The sequence below is a fragment of the Vicugna pacos genome, chromosome X (genome assembly GCF_048564905.1).
Source record: "Vicugna pacos chromosome X, VicPac4, whole genome shotgun sequence".
Classification (NCBI taxonomy): domain Eukaryota; kingdom Metazoa; phylum Chordata; class Mammalia; order Artiodactyla; family Camelidae; genus Vicugna; species Vicugna pacos.
In genome coordinates, this window is record NC_133023.1 from 43,813,123 (window position 1) to 43,836,194 (window position 23,072).

The following is a 23,072-nucleotide window of genomic DNA, read 5'->3' on the forward strand; positions in this document are numbered from 1 at the left end:
TAAACACTCTCGCCAAAGTGGGTATAGAGGGAACATATCTCAACATAATAAAAGCTATATATGACAAACCTATAGCCAGCATAGTTCTCAACGGTGAAAAACTCAAAAGCTTCCCACTAAAATCTGGGACAAGACAAGGATGCCCACTATCACCACTCCTATTCAACATAGTCCTGGAAGTCCTAGCCACAGCAATCAGGCAAGAGAAAGAAATAAAAGGGATCCAAATTGGAAAAGAAGTGGTAAAAGTGTCATTATATGCTGACGACATGTTACTATATATAGAAAACCCTAAAAGGTCCACACAAAAGCTACTAGAGCTGATTGAAGAATTCAGCAAGGTAGCAGGTTACAAAATTAATGTTCAAAAATCAGTTGCATTTCTTTACACTAACGATAAATCAACAGAAAAAGAAAAGTAAAGAAACAATCCCCTTTAAAATAGCACCCAAAGTAATAAAATATCTGGGAATAAATCTAACCAAGGAGGTGAAAGAATTATACACAGAAAACTATAAACCATTGATGAAGGAAATCAAAGAAGACTTTAAAAAATGGAAAGATATTCCATGCTCTGGGATTGGAAGAATCAATATTGTTAAAATGGTCACACTGCCCAAGGCAATCTACTGATTTAATGCAATCCCTATCCAATTACCCAGGACATATTTCACAGAACTAGAACAAATCATAATAAAATTTATATGGAACCATCAAAGACCTAGAATTGCTAAAGCATTACTGAAGAGAACGAAAGAGGCTGGAGGAATAACTCTCCCAGACTTCAGACAATACTATAGAGCTACAGTCATCAAGACAGCATGGTATTGGTACCAAAACAGACATATGGACCAATGGAACAGAATAGAGAGCCCAGAAATGAACCCACAAACCTTTGGTTAACTAATCTTTGACAAAGGAGGCAAGAATATACACTGGAATAAAGACAGTCTCTTCAGCAAATGGTGTTGGGAAAACTGGACAGCAGCATGTAAAACAATGAAGCTAGAACACACCCTTACACCATATACAAAAATCAACTCAAAATGGATTAAAGACTTAAACATAAGACAAGATACAATAAACCCCCCAGAGGAAAACATAGGCAAAACATTATCTGACATACATTTCAAAAATTTTCTCCTAGAAGAAATAAAAGCAAGAATAAAAAAATGGGACCTAATGAAACTTACAAGCTTCTGCAGAGCAAAGGAAACCAGAAATAAAACAAGAAGAAAACCTACGGAATGGGAGAAGATTTTTGCAAGTGAAACCGACAAAGGCTTGATCTCCGAAATATATAAGCAGCTCATATGACTCAATAAGAAACAAATAAACAACCCAATCCAAAAATGGGCAGAAGCCCTAAACAAGCAATTCTCCAAGGAAGACATACAAATGGTCAAAAAGCACATGAAAAAAATGCTCAATATCACTAATTATCAGAGAAATGCAAATCAATACTACAATGAGATATCACCTCACACCAGTCAGAATGGCCATCATTCAAAAATCCACAAATGACAAATGCTGAAGAGGCTGTGGATGAAAGGGGAACCCTCCTACACTGCTGGTGGGAATGCAGTTTGGTGCAGCCACTATGGAAAACAGTGTGGAGATTTCTCAAAAGGCTAGGAATAGACTTACCATATGACCCAGGAATCCCACTCCTGGGCTTGTATCCAGAAGGAAATCTACTTCAGGATGACACCTGCACTCCAATGTTCATAGCAGCACTATTTACAATAGCCAAAACATAGAAACAGCCTAAATGTCCATCAATAGGTGACTGGATAAAGAAGAGGTGGTATATTTATACAATGGAATACTACTCAGCCATAAAAACCGACAACATAACGTCATTTGCAGCAACATGGATGCTCCTAGAGAATGTCATTCTAAGTGAAGTAAGCCAGAAAGAGAAAGAAAATACCATATGAGATCGCTCATATGTGGAATCTAAAGACTCATGGACAGAGAAGACAGACTTGTGGTTACCAGGGGGGTAGAGGGTGGGAAGGGATAGACTGGGATTTCAAAATTGTAGAATAGATAAACAAGATTACACTGTATAGCACAGGGAAATATACACAAAATGTTATGATAAATCACAGAGAAAAAAATGTGACAATGAGTGTGTATATGTCCATGAATGACTGAAAAATTGTGCTGAACACTGGAATTTGACACAGCATTGTAAAATGATTATAAATCAATAAAAAATGTTTAAAAAATAAAATAAAATAAAAAAGCATACAGATTGGAAAAGAAGAAATAAAACTATCTTATATGTAGAAAATCCAAGGAATCCTCTAAAAACTTACTTATTAGGATTAATAAATGAGCTCAGCAATGTTTCAGGATACAAGACCAATATTTTAAAATCTATTACATTTCTATAAAGATGCAAGAACAAACAAAATGAAATTAATAAAAATAATCCAATTTACAATAGCATCAAAATATTTAGGAATACTTAGAAGAAATACAAGACTCATACTCTGAAAACTATAAAATATTGTTGAAAGAAGTTAAAGAGGACCTAAATATATGGAACAACATCCCATGTTCATAGTCATAAGACTTAATAGTGTTAAATTGTCAATATTTTCTAATTGGTCTACAGATTCAACACAATCATTATCAAAATCCCAGCTGACTTCTTTGCGGAAACTGACAAGTTGATCCTAAAATTCATATGGAAATTCAAGGAGCCTAGAAGAACCATGATCATCTTGAAAAAGGAGAACAAAGTTGGAAGACTCACACTTTCCAATTTTGAAACTTAACTAAAAATGCTATAGTAATAAAGACAGTTTTGCATTGGCATAAGGATAGATATATATACCAATGGAATAGGACTGAGAACTCAGAAAGAATTCTCTAATTTATGGTCAATTGATTTTCATCAAGGGTGCCAAACAATTCAGTGGGGGAAAGAGTCTTCAACTAATAGTGCTGGGACAACTTAATATCCACATGTAGAGAATGAAGTTGGACTTCTATGTCACACCATATGCAAAAATTAACTCAAAATAGGTCAAAGGCCTAAATGTAAGAGCTAAAACTATAAAACTCTTAGAAGAAAAGCTACGCATAAATCATTGTGACTTTGGATTAGACAATGGCTTCTGGGATATGACAGCTAAGGCACAAGCAATAAAAGAAAAAAATAGGAAAATTGGACCTCATTAAAATTAAGAACTTTTGTGCCTCAAAAGACATTATCAAGAAAATGAAAAGACAACCCACAGAATGGGAGTAAATATTTGCAAATTATATAGCTAGTTTCTAGAATATAAAAAGAACTGTTACAAATCAATCCAAATAAAAAGATAAATAACCCAGTTTTAAAGTGAGGACAGAATCTGAATAGGCATTTCCTCAAAAAAGATATATAAATGGCCAATAAGTATATGAAAAGATGCTCAACACTATTAGTCATTAGTAATTTGAAAATGAGAATTATAAGATATCATTTCATACCTACTTAGGATGGCTATAATTTTTTTTTAAAAATGGACAATAAGAAGTGTTAATGAGGATACAGGGAAATTTGAACACTTGCTTTTGGGAATATAAAATGGTGAAGCCACTTTGGAAAAACAGTTTGGCAGATCCTCAAAGCATTATAGACAGAGTTACCAGATGACTCAGCAATTCCACTCCTAGGTATATATTCAGGAGAAATGAAAATATATGTCCCCCCCAAAAACTTGTACAAGAATGTTCATGGCAGCACTATTCATAATAGCCAAAAGCAGAAACAACCCAAATTTCCATCAATTAATGAATGTATAAACAAAATGTGGTATAGCTATACAATAGATAATTATTCAGCTACAAAAGGAATGAAGTATCTACACATGCTACAACATGAATTGACCTTAAAAACCTTATGCCCAATGGAAGAACCCAGATACAAAAGGCCACATGTTGTATGATTCCATTTACATGAAATGTCCAGAATAGGCAAATCAATAGAGACAATAAGTAGACTTCAGTGGTTGTCACTGGCTGAGGGGAGCAGGGAATCTGGAATGACTCTAAGGAATATAGGGTTTCTTTGGGGAGGGTGATAAAAATGTTCTGGAGTTAGTGGTGATGGTACACAACCATGTGAATACACTGAAAACCATTAAGTTGTAGACTTTAAAATGGTGAGGTTTATGGTATGCGAATTATACTCTATCAAAAACATTTTTAAAGTATAAGAAAAGGTATACCAGGCAAATATTAAACTAAATAAAGTGAATGTATATATATTAACATCAGAAAAAAATTGATTATAGGACAAAATGCCAATGATACTAGATTATTAGAAATAACTTCCTTACACATTGATAAATATTCAATTTATCAGAAATACATAGCAATTCTAAATTTGTTTGTAACAATTTACAAAGCTTCAAAATTGACGTAGCTACAAGGAGATAGTAACAAATTTTCCTTATCAACAAGCAGACAAAACCAAGGAATAATATAGGGCATTGGAGCTGGATTAACAAACACGACTTAATTGAAGTATATAGTACTCTGAACCCAATTTTAAAATGTACATTTTTTTCAAGTTCTCATGGAATTTTTACCAACAATTACCATATGTTGGTGCATAAAGCAAATCTCAGTAGATTTCAAACTGAAATCACACGAAGTTTGTTTTCTAACGAGAATGGAATCAAACTGGAAATAGCAAGGGCACTGATGTGTTGAAACAGAAGCTGGCCCAAGGGCTGGCACCAATTACTGGAGGCCTTCTTCTGTGCCAGGCATTAACCTTTTAGTTGCCAGATGATAAAATATAGATCCCAGCAGTACTGGGAAAGGAACCGAGGTGGCCAGGGCAACTGGGTAAGTGATGAAGAAACCAAGAAAGCCTGGAGCAGTGCCTATTTATGAAATAGTCTGGACATATTTTTAATTTATATGTCCATACAATTATGTATCTGTGGAATATCATTCCTGTTTAGTAGGCAAATTATAGCATCAGATGTTTATATTCAAAAGGAAGAAAGTCTGAAAATTAATGAGCTGTGCATTTAACTCCAGAAGTTAAAAAAGAACAACAGAATAAGTCCAAAGAAAGTGAAAAAATTGAACAATGATAAGGAAAATAGCTAAATAAAAATAAAGACATAAAAGAAAGAATCAGAAAGCCAAAAAGTTGACTATCTAAAAAAAAACTTATAAAAGTGACAAACTTCTAGCAATATTGATCAAAAGGGAAAAAGAGAAGGTACAGATAAACAAGGATAAGAGGATATAACTGAAAGTGCAACAGAGATTTCAAAAATACAAAGATAAAAACTTTATGCAAATAAATTTGAAAAGTGATGTGAAATAGAAAAATTCCTAGGAAATCATAATTAAACAAAACTGTCAAGAAGAAATAGCAAACTGGAATGATTCTACAACTATTTAAAAGATTGTATCCGTTAAAATTTTTCTTACAAAGGCCCAAATGGTTTTACTTGGAAGTTGTGCCAAATATTTAAAGAACAAATAGTTCCTTGGACAACCTCTACCAGAAAATAGAACGAAAGGAAATAGTTCCCACTTCATTCTATGACACCAAAATCAAACAGGGGACCATGAGAATGGAAAAAGTACAGGCCAATCTCATTCATGAACAAAATGCCGAATTCTTAAACAAAATATTAACAAACTAAGTCCAGCAGTTTTTATTTATTTTAGGACTGCAAGATAAGTTCAAAACAAGAAAAATCTCTAATGTAATTCACATTAACAGGTTAAAATACAAAATTAACCTTCATCTCAGTGGATACAGAAAACATGTTTATAAAATTCGACATCTACTCATTTTAAAAAAAAATTCCAATTGGTAGACTAAGAACAAACTGGAACGTCCCTAATCTGTTAAATGGTATCTACAAAAATATCACAGCAAACTTAATTGTGAAACTTTAAAAAGCATTCGCTTTAAAATTAAGTTCAACATAAAGATGTATAATATTAACATTTCTATTCAACATTGTACTGAATGAAAACAGTGTGCGTGTACTGCAGGTATGAAGTTCTAGCACTGCAGTAATGCAAGAAAAAGAGATTAAAAAATAAGAATCAGAAGGGGAAAAAGAAAACTGTCATTTCCATATAAATTATCAAAATTAATAGGAAAGTTTAGCAGGTTTGCTAGTTACAAAAACATTATACAAAAAACACAATTATATTTGTATACATTAGCAATAAATTGGTATAAAATGTAATATTCTAAAAAGATATATGCAAAATAAGCAAAAAATAAGCAAAAAATGTCTTACAATGATGTGCAAGCCCTTTTAAATTATAAAACTTCACTCAAGTAACATGAATACAGTTTAAATAGATTGAGAGACATACCATGTTTACGGAAGACTCAATATCACAAAGATGTTAACTCTCCTTAAGTTGATCTACAGATTGATTATAATTCCAATCAAAGTCCCAAAAGTTTTGTCTGTATATATGCATGTTTGTGTGTGTAACTTGGAAAACTGATTCCAAAACTTATGGGGACATAAATTTTCATAGCATTATTGCTCATAACCTCGACCTAGAAACTACCTAAATGTTCATCAACAGTATGATGGATAATAAACCATGGGATATTAATAAAGTATTACACAGCAAGGAGAATAAACAAGCTACAACTGCATGCAACAATAATATAAGTGGCAATACAAAACATAACGTTGAATGAGAAAAATAAGTCACAGATGAATATACACAGCTATTCAAGCACTTTACACAAGCTAATGCATTTAATCCTCAGAACAACACCATTAAATGATTGTGTGCCTCCCCTCCTCCACTGCCCCCTTTGGGGTCAGGCAGGTCTTCTAGAGAGGATGCTCCAAGTAAAACAGGATTCAGGTCTTTCTGGGGTAAATAGCCTGGTCTCCCCAGCAATGGAGCTGAGGCAGATATTGTCCAAGGCACTAAGTTTATTGTGTCTATGGGCTAACATAATACAGTCAATCACTAATGAGTTACTCCCTTGTACACACAGAGCCCCAAGCTTGGCTATGGTGAATGGTAGACTGGGAGTAAAAGTGACCATGTACTGAGTGTCTGCTATGTGCCAGGCTCCAGGCTTGATGCTGGAGATATGATGGGTAAAAAGACCACACACCCACCTTCTCGTTTAAACAATAATAATAGCAACAACAACTAACATTTATTGAGTACTCACTATGCGGTGAACTCTCTCTAAGCATTTTATTTGCTTTAGCTCTCTAATCTTCACAACAATACTATTATTAACTTCTTTTTACAGATGAGGAAAAGGAAGCACAGATAAATTAAGAGACTTGTTCAAGGTCACAGAGGCGGGAAGTGGCAGAGCTGAGACTCAAACCTAGGCAGTCTGAATCATCCCAACAACATGGGGAGGTAGGTATAAATTCTTGTCTTATAGCTGAGGAAAGAAAGGCTCAGAACTAAAGTTAGCACATATTACTTTGCACCCTCTATGTGACAGAGACTATATTAGATGATTTATGGATATTATTTCTCCAAACTGGAAGACAGAGTTCCCAGGAATATTAGGGTCCTAACTATGGGAGATCCAGGTATGCAGAGAGTGGCTTGCCTGCTTGCCAGCTAAATCCAACAGCCCCTTGGAAAGGATCAGGGGTGCCTTGGTGGGTGGGGGTGGGACGTAATTCTCAGTCTCATCTAAGCTCCTAGATCTCCAGATAAGTGATTGAAACTGCTGGTGGAGAGGAGGAGGAAGGAAAAGGAAGCTGGTTTTTCCCCTCTTCCTTCATCCACAGCCTTCATTCTATGCAGAATATTTAACATCTTACATCTTCCTGGTTCTTCTAAACAACCAACTCATTAGCCCTGGGCCTGGACCTCCTCTAGTGGAAGCTTGGTCAGCTGGTCCTTGAGATGTCTGGGTCCCACAGTCCACAGCTGTCTTATCTCCACCCACCTTATGGCTCCTCAGGCCAAAATCCTTGGGCTAAAAGCATCTTGGTCCACAACTGTCCTTTATTATCTATGGGACATGGTATAATCCACTTAAAATCTATATTTACAGGTTTTGCTTGCTTCTGCTTTGAACCTGCTCCTTCATAAATTTTCAAAGTGAACGTTACACCAGCAGGCTGTTCCCGAGAGACTGAGTGTCTTCTCCCTCAAATCCCCAGAGCAGCAAGTATCCATATGTGCCAAGAAGGCAATGCAGGAGACAGGACACCCAGCCTTTCCCAACCCAGTAGGCAGTTTATTAGAAGACGCTTGAGAAAGGGGAGAAGCAAAACCGACCAATGATATGGTACTTTTATGTACCCAGCACCTGTCCCCTGAGAATCAGTGCCAGGAACCATCATCTTATTTCACCCAAGCACTATCTGACAGGACCAATTTCCAGACACTTCACTGAAGTCACCCAAATAAAACATTTTAAGCTAACATTGAACAGTTCTGAACTAGAAACACCAAATTTCAAACAGGAAGCATTCCAAATAAGCTCTGGATAAGAAAGAAAAAAAAATCCTAGTCAAAAATCCCTCTGATTAAGATGGTCTTTACATATCCTCATTTTTTTCTGTCTTCATCTCTCTCTTACTGTCTTTCTTTCTCTCATTCTTTCTCTACCTTTTCTGACATTAAGCCTCTTGTTATCCTACAGCTATTTCATCTAACTGCTTATCTATTCCAACTTTCAGGTCGGAATTGGAATAGGAGTGGATGGGGGGGCTTGTCTTCTATACCCATTCTACCACCACCGCCTTGAAACCCAAGGAAGCAAACCCCACTTACAGCCCCTCCTCCGTCGCAGCCCGCTGTTGCCGCTGCTGTGTGGAATCCAGATCTTCTGCAACCTGGTTTGGGTGAGCTCTCCCATCTCTCGAGACATCTTAGGCGTCGTAGCTAATGACACCACTGTCCAGAAGGTACTGGGCCTCACTTCCTGTCTTATTAGCTGTCTTTTCTGTTGCTGAGACTATAGCAGAAGGTGGACAGAGTTGGAACAGGGAGGTGCGCTGGGGCTCTGAGCCTTCTGGCAGCCTGTCTCCAGCCTCTCTCCTCTTTCCTAGTCCTTGCCTGCTTTGTCTGCCTCTGCTCCTGTATGTACCAGTGGGGGCTTGGATGCAGAGAAGGAGACGTTGGGCAGAGATCAGCAGAGGTCTCTGAACTCCAAGGGCTGTGTACATAGGAGATAAGTTGAAGCCCAGCAAGGAAGGCAGCCAGCAAGACAGCTCAGGTCTGGCCAGTCACTTCCCTCCAATGAAGACAGGACTAGTAGAGTATGCAAATAAAAGACCAAAGATCATGTGCTTATATCCTGCACGGGGTGGGGAGGCGAAGGTGATGGAGGCAGATCTCAGCAGCTTTCACAGCTTTGAAATAAAAAACGGGCCCAAGTAGAATGTCAAGTTCCAAATCAGAAACAGAGATCCAAATCAGAAATGCAAATTTCCCAAGTACAAATACACAAACACAAAGTCCCTACTGAAAAACAGAATGCTTTGAGCTAGCAATCAAAGGCCTGAACTGGAATTAGAAAGTTCGCTGCCTCACTGTCCACCCACCCCCACCCAAATTGGCATTGCAACCCTTGTGTTCCCCAGAATTCTGCTACCTTTCCTACCAAAGGGTCTCTCTCTCCCTTAAAATGTGCTGCCCCGGGCACTCCTGGAGAGATGGGCACTATCTGATCATCTTTATGCTCTCTCCAGCCAAGTCTAAATAAATCAGAGTAAACCTGACACCTTGGGAAGAGGAGTGAATGCAGACATTGCTAGGGGAAGAGATGGTAAGCACTGCCCATGTGACTGCCAGCTGCCATCAGGTGCTCTAGGGAAAAAGGGATCGTGATCTGACCCAGAACCCAGCTAAAGTTCTTCATGCCAAGCTATGTGGCTTAGGGTGGAGGCTGTAGCAGGCAGAGTGTGGGGAGTAGGGAGCAATGGCCTCAAAGTAGGACAGGTCCATAGGCCAGAGCCATCGTACCCAAATGTCTCCCCTTTACCCTCTCCCCTCCCCCTGGTTGTTTTGAGACTTTTATGTACAGAACTCATCTAACAGCATAGCTTACCTGGAAGATGTCCAAGTGTGTTCTTATTTCATTCTTTTGCCACCTTCCCACCCCCGATGAACCTCCAGTGATTGGCTACCAGGAAGCTCAATTTCTTCCACTAAGATGGGCTATACAGGGGCAATCTCTTGGGGATAGAAATCTCTAATCCCTGCCCTCCAGTGCTCTCAGCTCCACTTTGTCTTTTAAGAAGTTCCCTAAAATACATTCTCAGCATCCTAGTCTACACAAGGGTTAGATTCCCTCCAGTTTTTGTGTTTAAATCATATCAAACTTTCAATATATTTCAGAGCCTGCCCTTCTAAATGAACCTACTGAGGCAGTAGATCACAGTGGTTCAAAGCAATGGGCTCTGGAGCCATACTACTGAGTGGAATTCCACCTCTGCCCTTTACTATGAGACCCTGGGCAGAAGACTTAACTTTTCAGTGCCTTGAGTTTTCCATCTCATAAGAGTACCTACTCCCTTAGGGTTGTTGATGATTCAGTGTGTTAACACATGTAAAGCAATCTGGGAAATATTCAATATATATTACCTGACACTGTGATTGTAAAAGATCAATCACCTCTTAGACTAATCTGCAGCTTCTAATGTAATGCTGAGCATTCAGGAAACACTCTGTAAAGGAAACTTACAATGTTATGACAAAAAGTTAATGTTTATAATAAATAAAGAGCTCATATAAATCAATTAAAAAGATTAATTCACTGTCACTCTTTTGTGAGACTGAAGCCCCCTAGAAATCATTTTTTCCAACCCTCTCAGGTAAGAAAATGGAGGCCTAGAGAGGGGAATTATTTTCCTAAGGTCCTATAGCAAATTAAGTCACCAAGTCAGGAGTAGAACAATGGGGACCTGATTTTTCCCGGTCTAGGTTCTTTTTTCCCTTTGATTAATTGATCAATCTAGCTTTATTTAAGGATGTGGTCTTCCAGATTAGCTTAGAACATTTAGAGTCTTAGAACTAGACTTTGGAAGATACAACTCTCTTAATCCTAATAAGTCACCTAACTGGTATCACTCTGTTAACTCTAATAATCTTAATAATAACCCTTTACATGTATGTTTTCCCTGGCCCACAAAAAAACATATTATTTATCATAGTTGCTCCTTCTAAACATTCTCACTAGCCTCAGAAGCTGAGGTCTAGGGAGGGAAAGTGGCTTGTCCAAGGTAATCAATCCAGTCACATGAACCCCTCTTCTATGTTTACAATTTTGTCCTCATGACCCTGCCAAGAGGCAGGAAGATAATTTTAGCAGCAGGAAATCTGAGATAGGAGACTAGCGGGCTTTTGGCAAGATCCAAAAGGTAAACATGGGGTCCAGGCTTCAAAACCCAACTTAAAACTGCCCGGAACTAGGGGTGTGTATGTGTGTGTATGCGCGCGCACGCTTAAACCACTGTTATCAATTCTGATCCCAGAAGCAGGAGAATTAAACAGGCTTTACCAAAAGGCCTCAGCCCGGGCACTTCTCAGTCAAACCTACCTCTCCAGCCATGTCTTAGATCTCCATGGTTAAACTGTACCAGCTGACTCATTGGGCTCCCAAACTTACTGTGTACGTTTTTGCCTCTTGGCCTTTGCTCAGCCAGGAATACCTTCTTTTCCCTTCCATTCTCAATGAAATCTGATTCACTTCAAGGCCGGGCTCAATGCTTGCCTCCTCTGGGAAGCCTTCCCTGTATCCTTGGCTTTGGTTCTCACGTTGCCTATATGCTTCTGTCTATCTGAGCAAGTATCCACCAGTGTTTTACCAGTCTACTTTCCTAGTAGACTCTGGGCTCCTTAAGGATAGAGACTGGCTCTCAGTTATCTGTAATCTATGTTTCCAGGTGTCTAGCTCAGGCCCTGGCACAGAAGAGACATTTGTCCAATGAGTGTCTGTACAATGTACATCTCTCTGCCCTGGATGAGATGAACATGTGGACAAATAATCCCCTTTCAATAAATAAATGTTATAAAAAAAAAGAGCTATGCAGGGAACTGAGTGGGGGAACTAAATTGGTCTGAAGGTAGAATGTGGTATTAGGATCTAGAAGGTTTCTCCACCTGGAATGGGGCAGAACAGAATAAACAAAAGAATGAAGTCCACCCCACTGCCCTGCTCTCTGAAAGATGCACTTAACTGGTTACAGAAAATAAAGTTCACTCAGTATCAGAGGCTCACTTGAGACTAAGAACTAGCCACAAATTCTAGTATGGGGTTAACTCTATAGAGGAAAAGCATAAAGTGTGACTTCCTGAGGCCCACAGATCCTGATTATTTTCCCAAAGAATGGGGTGTACAGAAGAATCCCATTAAAAGCAGTATCAAGACAGTACTGATGGGCAACAAAATCACAAATGGGGTCTTCCTATTGGTAATTCTTGGAGTGTGTGGATTCTTGGTGTGAATACATTTGTTTGGAGTTAGGGTGAAAAGGAGAGATTGGCCACATGCTTATAGGTCAGGTGCCCATATGAGAATATCAGGACCTCTATGGCAGCAGCCTAGGATCCACTTCCTTCTTAGCCACTGCCCTACCTCACCATCCTCCCACTACTTTCAGTTCCATGACTGGGGCCCAAGGATTACTCTATCCTAGTCCTAGGAGTAGATCTCCATAGACCATAGTCATTCAGGAAGAAGTATAGCTGGAGGGTTGTGGGTAGTATTGCCTGTGGAGGCTACAGAAAAAGTAGGATCACTAAGACAGAGCACAGAAGTCCTGAAGTATTTCCAAAGAGCTTTGGTTCCTGTCCTCCCACTCCTCTTCACCTTGCAACAGTCCTCTGAGGGAAATAAGCTAGAGACTTTAACTTCTATTTTAGTGAGGAGGATAGTGAAGCCCAGAGAAGCTAAACAGCTTGTTCAAAGGGCCACAGCATACCAGCCCTACTTTGTACACCAGTTAGGAGGTAAGAGATATAATCTCTATCATCCAGCTCATTCAAACCTGGACTAGTTCAAGTTAGAGAGAATTCTAAAGGTGCTAGGGAACTGCCCTTTGGGCCAGTGTCCCACAAAGACAGCTTAGAATGGACAGAAACTAGATAATTACATATAAAAATCATATTTTCCCCAACTTCCCATACCCTTTATTTTTAAAGAAAAAATTTCCATACCCTTTAATGCACACTTCAAGTGACCACCTATTCCAAGAAAACTTTCCAGAGAGCCTAAAGAATGGATTTAGGGTTGTGTTGGCTCCTATTTTTCCTTCTGTCCCACCTACCTGTTCTCCTAGAGGTTCTTTCTTCCATCGCTAATTATCCAATACACGGCTCTCTTGCATTTAGACCCCCAAAGCAGTTGCAGAGGATGGCATCAAACAGGGAGTCTGGAAGCGCTCGTTGGTTCCCTGGGAAGGCCGGAGAAGTACCCTTGGTAAGATGGGGTGTGTGCCCTCTGTTGAAATATCAGCTGCTGTAGTAGCCAAAGAAGTTCCTGAGTCACCCGGAGCCTTTTCTCTTCAGGCCAACCATGTGTTCACCTTGCCCCAAAGGTCAGAACTAATATTAACAAGCTACTGCAGAATGGGGAAATTAAAATCAGCAATGGAAGCAGGCAAGATCTGGATTTCCTTAGGGCTGTTTCAGATTGGTCTTCAGTGTAAATGGGCATGATCCCTTACTGGAAAGTGATTTGGTACTATGAAGCAAGAGCAATGAAAATTTTCATTTCCTTTGTCCTAATTATCCCACCCTTGGGACTCAATCCTGAGCCAATAACCACCAAAACACACACAAAAAGCTTAAAGCACCAACATTTTAATTTAAATTGCAGGGCTATTTGCTGATGGCAACAACTGGAATGTAACCTTTAAGTTCTCCAGGAGAAAAAGTAGCTCTTTGGGTCTTTCCTGCAGACATTGAGAATGATGGCTCTGAAGCTATGGAATTCTGGGGAAAAAAATAATTACGCTGCAATTCTGGGTGAGGAACCTAAGGTTGCAAAGTTATGCTTTACCCTGTACATCTGGCATGTCTATTATTTTTGTTTTTATGTTCTCAAAAACAAGTCACTAACCTGAATTTGTTCATTACTTCAACAAAAATTTATTAACTCCTAATATATACTGTGCCCTATATTAGGGGATGGGGCTAACAAGATGAATCAGATATGGCCATTGCTTTCAGGCTGCTGGTAGTATGGTAACAGAAGTAGAAATCAGTGGTAGTTGTACATTGTGATAAGTGCTGTGACAGAACGGACCACAACATACTGTGGGGATGCAGAGGACAAGATGTAACCGGGGAGGTGCGTGGGTGGTTAGGAAAACTTACCCAGGAGTTTGAGCTGATTAAGATAGGGGGTTGAATCCTGGCTCTACTACTTCTGTGAAATTGAGGTGGATTCACTGAAACTCTCTTACTTAGCTTCAGTGCCCCTATAGTGTTGTCCTGATAATGAAATGATACAATGCTTATGGAAGAACCATGCGTTATATCGGGGGATAGTGCTGCTCTGGAACTTGGGTAGCCTACTTAAATTCTCTGGACCTTGATTTTACTCATCTGAGAAATGGAGCCAAGAGAAAGTACCTGTCAGGCCAAGTCCTAAAGGATGCTACGGCCCTATAAAGGCCCAAGACAAATAATGGCTACAGGGTGCACTTGATACAGCCTCCCCTCCCCCTCCCTCAGCCCAATAAAGCCAGATGTCCTCTCTTAAGCCTTGCTTCGCTAGAGCGCTTCTAACTGCTCCCTTCTCTAGCCGCACTGTTCCCTTACAGCGCCACCCCTCCCACTGTTACGACAGCCACTCCCAGGGCGCTTGCGCCGCATTCCTCTGCGCAACTAGGGGTGCGGTCTGACCCTTAGGGGCGGGGCTTCGGTCGCTACTCGGTTCCGCTGCTTAGAAAGTGGTTAAATCCCATTTTAAGAAATCGAAAAAACACCGAGGGGACTTTTGAGTAGACCAGAAACGCAGTCAGAATCAGGTGCGTGGGCCACTATTCTGCGGGAGGAGGAGGAGCTCAGCTAAGGACCTTTCTCTCACCATTCATTCCTCCTCGGCGACCACACTGCCCCCTTCAGCTTCCGCTCCTCTGGCCAATGAAAACTGAGGGTCTTGAAGTCCCGCCCGCGTCCGTCAGACACTTTCGCGGCAAGCAGGAGCACGCCTGCGCAAATGCGCGCGCGGAAGGCCGGGACTGGCCAATTTGGGGGCAGTCCAGTTTTGCGCTCGCGCCCACGTTAGGCGCGGGCCAAGAGGCGCTGTAACTCGCTGTGAAGATGCTGCGTGTGGTGAGCTGGAACATCAATGGGATCCGGAGCCCCCTGCAAGGGGTGGGATACGAGGAGCCCAGCAACTGTACCGCCACGGCCGTGGGGCATATTTTAGACAAACTAGATGCCGACATCGTCTGTCTTCAGGAGACCAAAGTGACCAGTAAGAGCTCAAGAATTCAGGACCCCTACCATACTTTCCCTTTTCCACTAACTTTTCCCACTGCTCCATCTTATTTCACTTTCCCATTACTTTATCCTTAGAGGCCTCTCCTTAGAGCCAGTTCAGAATCCTGATCCCCTCCTCTCAATTTCTCACTCCAGCTAGATCTCCAAATTCCCATTTCGTCTCCTGGCCTCAGCAGAACCTTAATTTTCTCCCCTCCTTGCAGTCTCCATCTTCTTTCAGATCCTCTAATTCCCACTCATTCTCCTGCCCCAGCTCAGTCCCCCAATTTACTCTCCCTATACACTCCCACTGTCCATTTCCCACTTACAAGTCAGACCCCTCTAATTCCGCCTTTCTGCCCCCAGCTCATATACTTTAATTCCCACCTCATCATTACCCCAAGCGTAGACTCCCTAATTTCCCCCTTCTTATTTTTAAAGCTTTTTTGGGGGGAGGTAATTAAGTTTGTTTGTTTGTTTTAATGGAAGTACTAGGGATTGAACCCAGGACCTCGTGCATGCTAAGCACGCATTCTGCCACTAAGCTATACCCTCTCCCCTAATTTCCTCCTTTTAAAATTTCCGTCTCAGATTCCCAGTTCCCCTTGTTTCTACCTCCATTTCTCCTCCCCAGCTCAGCTTCTCATCATTCCTACCTCAGGTCCCACTCCAAGCTTAGACTCTCTAATTCCCTCTCCCTTGCCAGCTGAACCTCCTGATTCCTTCTCTCTCCCACTCCGGCTCTGAGACCCGTTACCTACTTTTCCCTCCATCCTCAGTTCAGATCCTCTAATTCCCTCTCTCTCCTACCTCCTTCTCCAACCTCAGATACCCAGTTCTCTCTCCTGTATCTCCATTTCCCACCCCCAGCTCCCTCCAGTCACCTGGTTGCCTAGCCTCTTAATCCTTCACCTCCCATTCTGTAGTCTTCTGCCTTCTTGTAATTCTGATATCAATTCCCTCTCTAGTCCCCACCTTTTTAGCTCCTCTTCTAATCATAGATACTTAATTTTTACTCCCTACTCTCGCTTTGATGTGTGCAAGTAATTAGCCTACAGCTATAATTCCAGGCCTTTGTGTGTCCTGGGTCCTAGTCCTGGTCCTATCATCTCTGACATAATTTTACAATCTGACATCTTTTTTTTTTCCAGGAGATGCTCTGACAGAGCCCCTGGCTATCATTGAGGGCTATAACTCCTATTTCAGCTTCAGCCGCAATCGCAGTGGCTATTCCGGTAAATGCGGTTTTCTGGGGACTTTAAATTAGTGATGGAGACATGTGGGAAAGGATTTTCAATATTTAAAGTAATAAGAAACGTAGGTTTTTAGCCCACAGCAGTAAGACCACATCAAATTATATGAGTGATAATTTTTATGTGTCATATTGGACCTCAGAAGCACAATAGTGTGGTGGTTAATTGTATGAGCTCTGGAACCAGACAGACTGCCTGGGTTTGAATCCTAGCTCAACTCCTAGCTGTGTACCCTCTGACCAGCGACTTAACCTCTTTATGCCTCAAGTTCCTCAGCTGGAAAATGGGGATAATGCCTACCTCTTAGGGCTATTACAAAGATTACACTGATTAATCCATGTGATGATAATAATAATAGCTAACACTTTCTGAGCACTTACTGTGTATCGACGTAAAACACTTAGAATATTAGCTGTTATTAATCTGTGGTTTTTCTAGATGAAGGAACTGAGACTGCAGGGTTGGAATAGAGTTGCCCCAGGCATCCATGGCTCTTGAGTTGAGAGAGTTGTCAGTAGAACCACACTCAATGAAGATGAGTCAGGTCACCTGTGCGGGGGCAACAGGCTGTTGGCTGCCAGGCCTGCTCAGAGTACCCTCTCTGTCTCCAGGTGTTGCCACCTTCTGTAAGGACAGTGCTACCCCAGTAGCTGCTGAAGAAGGCCTGAGTGGCCTACTTGCCACTCAGAATGGGGATGTGGGTTGCTACGGAAACATGGATGAGTTCACCCAAGAGGAGCTTCGGGCTCTGGATAGTGAGGGCCGGGCCCTCCTCACCCAGCACAAGATCCGGTAATAGCCTACTTCCTCCTTCCACCAGCGTTGCTGGTTTGACTCTGAATGTGGCGATTCTAAGGCTTGCCTTATAAACATGCACTCACCATGGAAAACTTCCCAGACTTGCCTTTCCTGGACTTTAGTCTGGGCTGGGCTACCTCCTCAGGACAAACCATGTTCTCCTCTGAGCCTTGAGTTCTCTGTCTCTACGAGGGTGGGGGTGGTGCTAGCTGGAAGGCACCACAGGCATCTCAAAAGCAAGTTAGCCAGTGTTGAACTTACTGCCCCAGGTTTTTCTCTTTCTGGGTGTCTTATGTTTGTGAATGACAGTACCATCACCTGGTTTACCTGAGTGTCATCCTTGATGCTTTATCTGTAGTCAGTCCCCAAGTCCTGTGAATGCCAGTTCATTCATGTTTCTCTATTCCTTTCCTTTATTTCCATTCCATGGACAACCATTAAGTGGCAATCACACAGTGTGGGGAAGGGAAGAGTGACTTGGAAATGACCTTTTTTTTTTTTGCGGTGCTGGTTCTCTTCTCCCCAGCACATGGGAAGGGAAGGAGAAGACCTTGACCCTAATCAACGTGTATTGCCCCCACGCGGACCCTGGGAAGCCTGAGCGGCTCACGTTTAAGATGCGCTTCTATCGCTTGCTGCAGATTCGAGCAGAGGCCCTCCTGGCGGCTGGCAGGTACTGCAAACCTGGGCAGCAAGGCTTCTTTGAGCTTGTCCTGGGTGCCCAGCCCCATTAGAAGGGTTGTGCGATCTTTGTCTTTTGAGTTCCTTCACAGCCTAGTTATAGACACCAGCATACCCACCAGATTAGGCCCTGCTCTCTAAGAGCTGTGAGGGACCAGGTCAAGTGACACAAATACAGATTTTGTATTCAGATACCTCTGAGCACCTGTCTTGGTTCCTTTCATTCACTATGAGCCCCAAGACTGGTCCTCCCTCTGTTTTCTCTTTTGTAAAATAAGTGTATGAATCCCTGCCTCACAGAATAGTTTTAAGGATGAAATGAGATGAGGAAGGTAAAGTGTCTGGGAACAAATGAAAGGTCTTGTCCCAGGGAGGGCTAGGAAAGTGAGGGTGGGTTAGACTATCAAAGAACACTTCCTAGAGGGAACGGTACCTGAGCTCATCTTTGAAGGACCAGAAATATGCTGTTAGGTAGAGATCAGTGACACTCATGTCAGAAAAGGAACAGTATCACCTTTGGAGATCAGACTTGGGTTGGTCAGGTATAAAAGGTATCAAGGTTTTAAGGAAGATTGGAGAGGTAGGCTACCATTAGTTGCTTTTGGCTCTTATTTTAGCCTCAGTGTGGAAGGTGGCCTATCTGATTTCTTGGACCCAGGAGAAAGTAGATGGGCCAGGACTGCTGCTTCCCTTTTTTGACATTCATTTTATGTTTTTCAGCCATGTTATCATTCTGGGTGACCTGAATACAGCCCACCGCCCCATTGACCACTGGGATGCCGCCAACCTGGTAAGGTTCCCTCTAGGCCTTTGACCATACTCCTGACTATGGTTCTGTTCAGCTAGCCAACCAATGTTGGTTTTTTTGGCCCAGGGGCAAGCTTTCTTCATGGAAAAGCAGAGCTTAGTTTGAAATTCTATTCTCAAAGCACTAAAGATTGTGCTGGGGACTCACTTACCAGTCAGTTCTGGCTCTTGGCCCCTCAGAGCTCTCAGCACGATAGTGAGATATGGACACATGACTGGCAAATTATAGAATGATGTTTTCAGGGATGAGGCCGAGATGACAACCCAGGAGGTTAGGAGAGCCTGGCAATGGGATTCCTGGGCCAGCCTGGACATCAGGGGAGACATCTGAAAATGGCTGAATCTTAAAGAGTAGTACAGAGCTTTGAGGTAGGGTGGGGAGCAAAACATTCTAGCGTGTTGAGCAAAGGCTGCATGGTGAGAATTTGCCTGGTGTGCACAGAGAACTGCAAATCTTGTTAGGGGTGACATAGGAAGGAAGTTGAGTAGCAGGAGATGGGGATGGAGAACCCTTTGAGGGTCAGATTTTGAGGGCCTTAAACTCCACATTGCCTTGATCATTTCCCCAATACACTGTTTCCTGTTTGCAAACCTTCAATACATCCCTGTCACCTTTGTGATGCAGAGGAAATGCCCAGTCCTGGCATTCAAGGATCTTTCTTGTCTGCCCATTCTCCATTTCCATCCTCAGTACCTCTACACACTGTCCACTTTAGCCAAGTCATCTCCTCTCTGCCCATTGAAAAAAGTTATTCTTATTTTAGCTTTTCTCACTGTCTTCTGAATTGGTAGGCATCCCCTCCCTTCTGTCTTTTTTTCTTATATGAACCTCTCATCTCAGAGTTCCTCTAGGACAATGGTTCTCAACCCCTGACAGCACATTAGAACAAGGAGCTTTTACAAAAATATCAGTATCTTGGTTCAACCCTAGACCAATTAAATCAGAATCTGTGGGGTTTGGGGCCAGGGTAGCAGTATGTTTTAAAAGCTCCCAGGCTGATTTTATTGTACATTCAGAGTTGAGAACGACTGCTATAGAATCTGTAAGTCAGTTCTCATCTTGGCTTGCCTCATGAGGGGAGGGATCAGTAATTTAGGCTGTCACGGTCCAACTCAGCACTAGGCTTGGCTCAAAGAAGAGGCTGTAGGAAGATTCCTTGATTAGTTTGCAGAAGAGCCACATGAACATAGATGTGGATGTGGCTCCCAGCTGGGAAAATGAGCAGAAATGAGATATTGAGAGAATCACGGTGGTGGTGTGGTGGGAAGGGAGTGGACATTACAAAGTGTGAGCCTTTAGTCCTCCCTACCTTATTCCTCATCGGGTGTTTACTCAGTCTGTTCTTGCTGCTTCCTATGATACTGTCAGGTACCTTTATGCCTTCTCTTCTTAGATCAGAAATGTCTTAATGCCTCAAGTGAATCTCCTGCATTCTTTTTTCCAGGAAAAGAGAACTAATGGTACCAGATCACATGACAAACACAATCTTTCCAAAGTAGCAGAATATGTCCACTCCCCACAAGACTGGCTCTTCTAGTCTCATCTCCCTAAATAGCACCATCACCCCCTTGGTTGGTGTTAGTATTCTCTGTCTTCTCTACCCTCCCCCTTCCCCATTCAATTGATCAGTGACTATTGTTGATTCTAGCTCCAAATCAGCTCTTAATTTCATTTTGTCTCCTCTGGCACCAGCCTAGTCTTAAGTGACCATCATCTCTTGCTCGTATGGACTGTGATAGTCCTCTCCTGCTGGTGTTCTGGCCCACAGTGTGGTTGCCCCTAAAGTCTTTTGCATGCACTGCCCCCCTCCCTCCACAGGCCCATCACAGAAATTGTTCTTTCAATTTATAATACCCTCTGCCTGGGTTACACCTACTCAGCCTTCACGTCTCAGCTCCAGATCACTTCCTGAAAGGAAGTCTTCTTGGACCCCAGGACAAGATCAGGGTCGTGCCTTGTTCCTAGCATTATGCCTGGCACATAATCAGTGTTCTTTAAACATTTGTGGCATTGAATGAGTGGGTAAGTGGATTGGATAGATGATGAATTAGGGATCAGAGCTAAAGGAAATATTCAGACTTGAATCCCTGGAGCCCCTCAGCTCAGGAAGGGGAAGTGGTCAGTGAGGGCTTTGACAAACACAGGATAAGCCAAATAGTACCAGAGGGTTTAAAGGAAAAAGCAATAGTCTTCTTAACTCCTAACCTAGCCCTGCTTCCTGGAGCTGACTACTTTTAACTTCCTATTTTCCATTCTTTTGGTGAGCAGTTCTGATAATTGCTTTGATTAAGCAAACAACAAGCTTTCAGGTTTGGGGTTTATGGCCCAGTGCAAGGTAAATGTAGCCTGATGCAGAAGGGAAAACAAGCATGGGATTTTAAATCAGTAAGGATGGAAAATGAATCCCAGCTCTGCCAGTTCTGGGCTTTGTGACCTTAAGCAGTATTCTTTAGAACAACCACATTTTCTTATCTGTAAAATGAAGCAGTTAGTCAAGGTCCCTTCCAGTTCTAGGCCTTTAGTTCTGCCTCTCTTTTTGTCCCCCTCCTCCTTTCTCAGGAATGCTTTGAAGAGGACCCAGGGCGCAAGTGGATGGACGGCTTGCTTAGTAACCTGGGGTGCCAGGCTGGTTCCTATACGGGATCCTTCATTGATAGCTACCGCTGCTTCCAGCCAAAGCAGAAGGGGGCCTTCACCTGCTGGTCAACGGTCAGTGGCGCCCGCCATCTGAACTATGGCTCCCGGCTTGACTATGTGCTGGGGGACAGGACCCTGGTCATAGACACCTTTCAGGCTTCCTTCTTGCTGCCTGAGGTGATGGGCTCTGACCATTGCCCTGTGGGTGCAGTCTTAAGTGTGTCCTCTGTGCCGGCAAAACAGTGCCCACCTCTGTGCACCCGCTTCCTCCCCGAGTTTGCAGGCACCCAGCTCAAGATCCTTCGTTTCCTAGTTCATCTCGAGCAAGATCCTGAGTTCAAGCAGTCAGCGCTGCAGCTCACCAATCAGACACAGGCGCAGGTGCGCCAAAACAAAGCCCGCGTGCGCTCAGCCAGGTCTCGGTCAAGTCAAGCTGGCACCACTAGAGGCCAAAAGAAATTGATGAGCTACTTCCAGCCATCCTCCACCCATCCCCAAGCTTCTTCTAACTTGGAGCTTCCTAGCCTGGGTGCCCTTGTGACCCCAAGGACCTCAGAAGAGGAGGTGATGGCCAATGTGGTGGAGGGGCAGCCCAAGGCTTCAGAGGCCAAGGTTGCAAAGGAGGTACAGACCTCGTTCTGGAAATCTCTCCTTGGGGGGCCCTCGCCCATGCCCCTCTGTGAGGGCCACAGGGAGCCGTGTGTAATGCGAACTGTGAAGAAGCCAGGACCCAACCGGGGTCGTCACTTCTACATGTGTGCCAGGCCCCAGGGTCCTCCCTCTGACCCCTCCTCCCGCTGCAACTTCTTCCTCTGGAGTAGGCCCTGCTGAACTAACCCAGGCCTAGGGATGCCTGGCATGGTCAACCTAGTACATGATCTGAGGCCAGCTTCCTCCTAAGCTGCCTCCTCCTTTCCCTTCTCTGCCTCCTCCTTGACCTTCCTCAAGGACCCTTCTCTTTCCTCTTTTTCTTCTTCCTCTAAGACCTCCCTTCCTCTCTCTTCTTCCTGCCTAGCTCCTCCTCATTGGTGAGCTTCTTGTGCCTTAATGCTGTGACCCAGTCCCCCACCCCACTCCCCACCTTCCTATCAGAAGTACACAGGAACCAGTTGCCCCAGGAAGTAGTGATTTTAAACCTCTTCCTTCCCTGCTGGGAAATATATCTGTGCCTAAATAAAGTCTATGTCTTTGTTTCAGTGCACCATGTCATGTGGACATTTTGGATATACTCTGTGAAGCTGAGTCAGAGATGTTATCTCAGTACTGGGTTTGCCAACTGCTTGTAGCCTGATGATAGAACTCTTAGGGAGAGGCAAGGAAAGAGGAGTGGTGCTCACCATAGAGGCACTCTGTTGAGTTGTCAGGGTTCCCTGCACTACTGAGGTTGGATCAGCAAGGGAAGTGAGTGTGGTGTGGCAGAAAGCTCAAGTGGGCCGTGTAGCTTTAAACTAATGCTGGTGGGT

The 23,072-nt window shown here is 42.6% G+C and overlaps 2 protein-coding genes across 3 annotated transcripts in view; one reads left to right on the top strand and one right to left on the bottom strand.

Annotated features, from left to right (window-relative positions):
• PFKFB1 (6-phosphofructo-2-kinase/fructose-2,6-biphosphatase 1) overlaps window positions 1-13,647 on the bottom strand; it is a 60,026-nt gene extending 46,379 nt beyond the window's left edge. Inside the window, exon 1 of one of the 2 annotated variants that reach the window (XM_072956518.1) lies at window positions 8,770-8,866. In XM_072956518.1, coding sequence (XP_072812619.1) covers window positions 8,770-8,866 — 97 coding nt within the window. Of the gene's footprint in view, window positions 1-8,769; window positions 8,867-13,268 lie in introns of those variants that run through there. The other variant, XM_072956517.1, reaches the window with a different exon arrangement.
• Window positions 13,648-14,864: 1,217 nt separating this feature from the next.
• On the top strand, window positions 14,865-22,808 carry APEX2 (apurinic/apyrimidinic endodeoxyribonuclease 2). The gene is made up of 6 exons (XM_006219293.4): window positions 14,865-15,427; window positions 16,584-16,667; window positions 17,297-17,477; window positions 18,010-18,156; window positions 18,885-18,954; window positions 21,532-22,808. The coding sequence occupies exons 1-6, from the start codon at window positions 15,271-15,273 to the stop codon at window positions 22,438-22,440; spliced, it is 1,548 nt and encodes a 515-aa protein (XP_006219355.1). The 5' UTR covers window positions 14,865-15,270; the 3' UTR covers window positions 22,441-22,808.
• Window positions 22,809-23,072: the final 264 nt, after the last annotated feature.

What these genes read in the sequence shown, in the direction of transcription:
- APEX2 (XM_006219293.4), top strand. Translation starts at nt 15,271, where the DNA reads ATGCTGCGTGTGGTGAGCTGGAACATCAATGGGATCCGGAGCCCCCTG. An exon ending in CAATCGCAGTGGCTATTCCG is followed by an intron (nt 16,668 to 17,296) that starts GTAAATGCGGTT and finishes CTCTGTCTCCAG; the next exon opens with GTGTTGCCACCTTCTGTAAG. An exon ending in GCCCTCCTGGCGGCTGGCAG is followed by an intron (nt 18,157 to 18,884) that starts GTACTGCAAACC and finishes TATGTTTTTCAG; the next exon opens with CCATGTTATCATTCTGGGTG.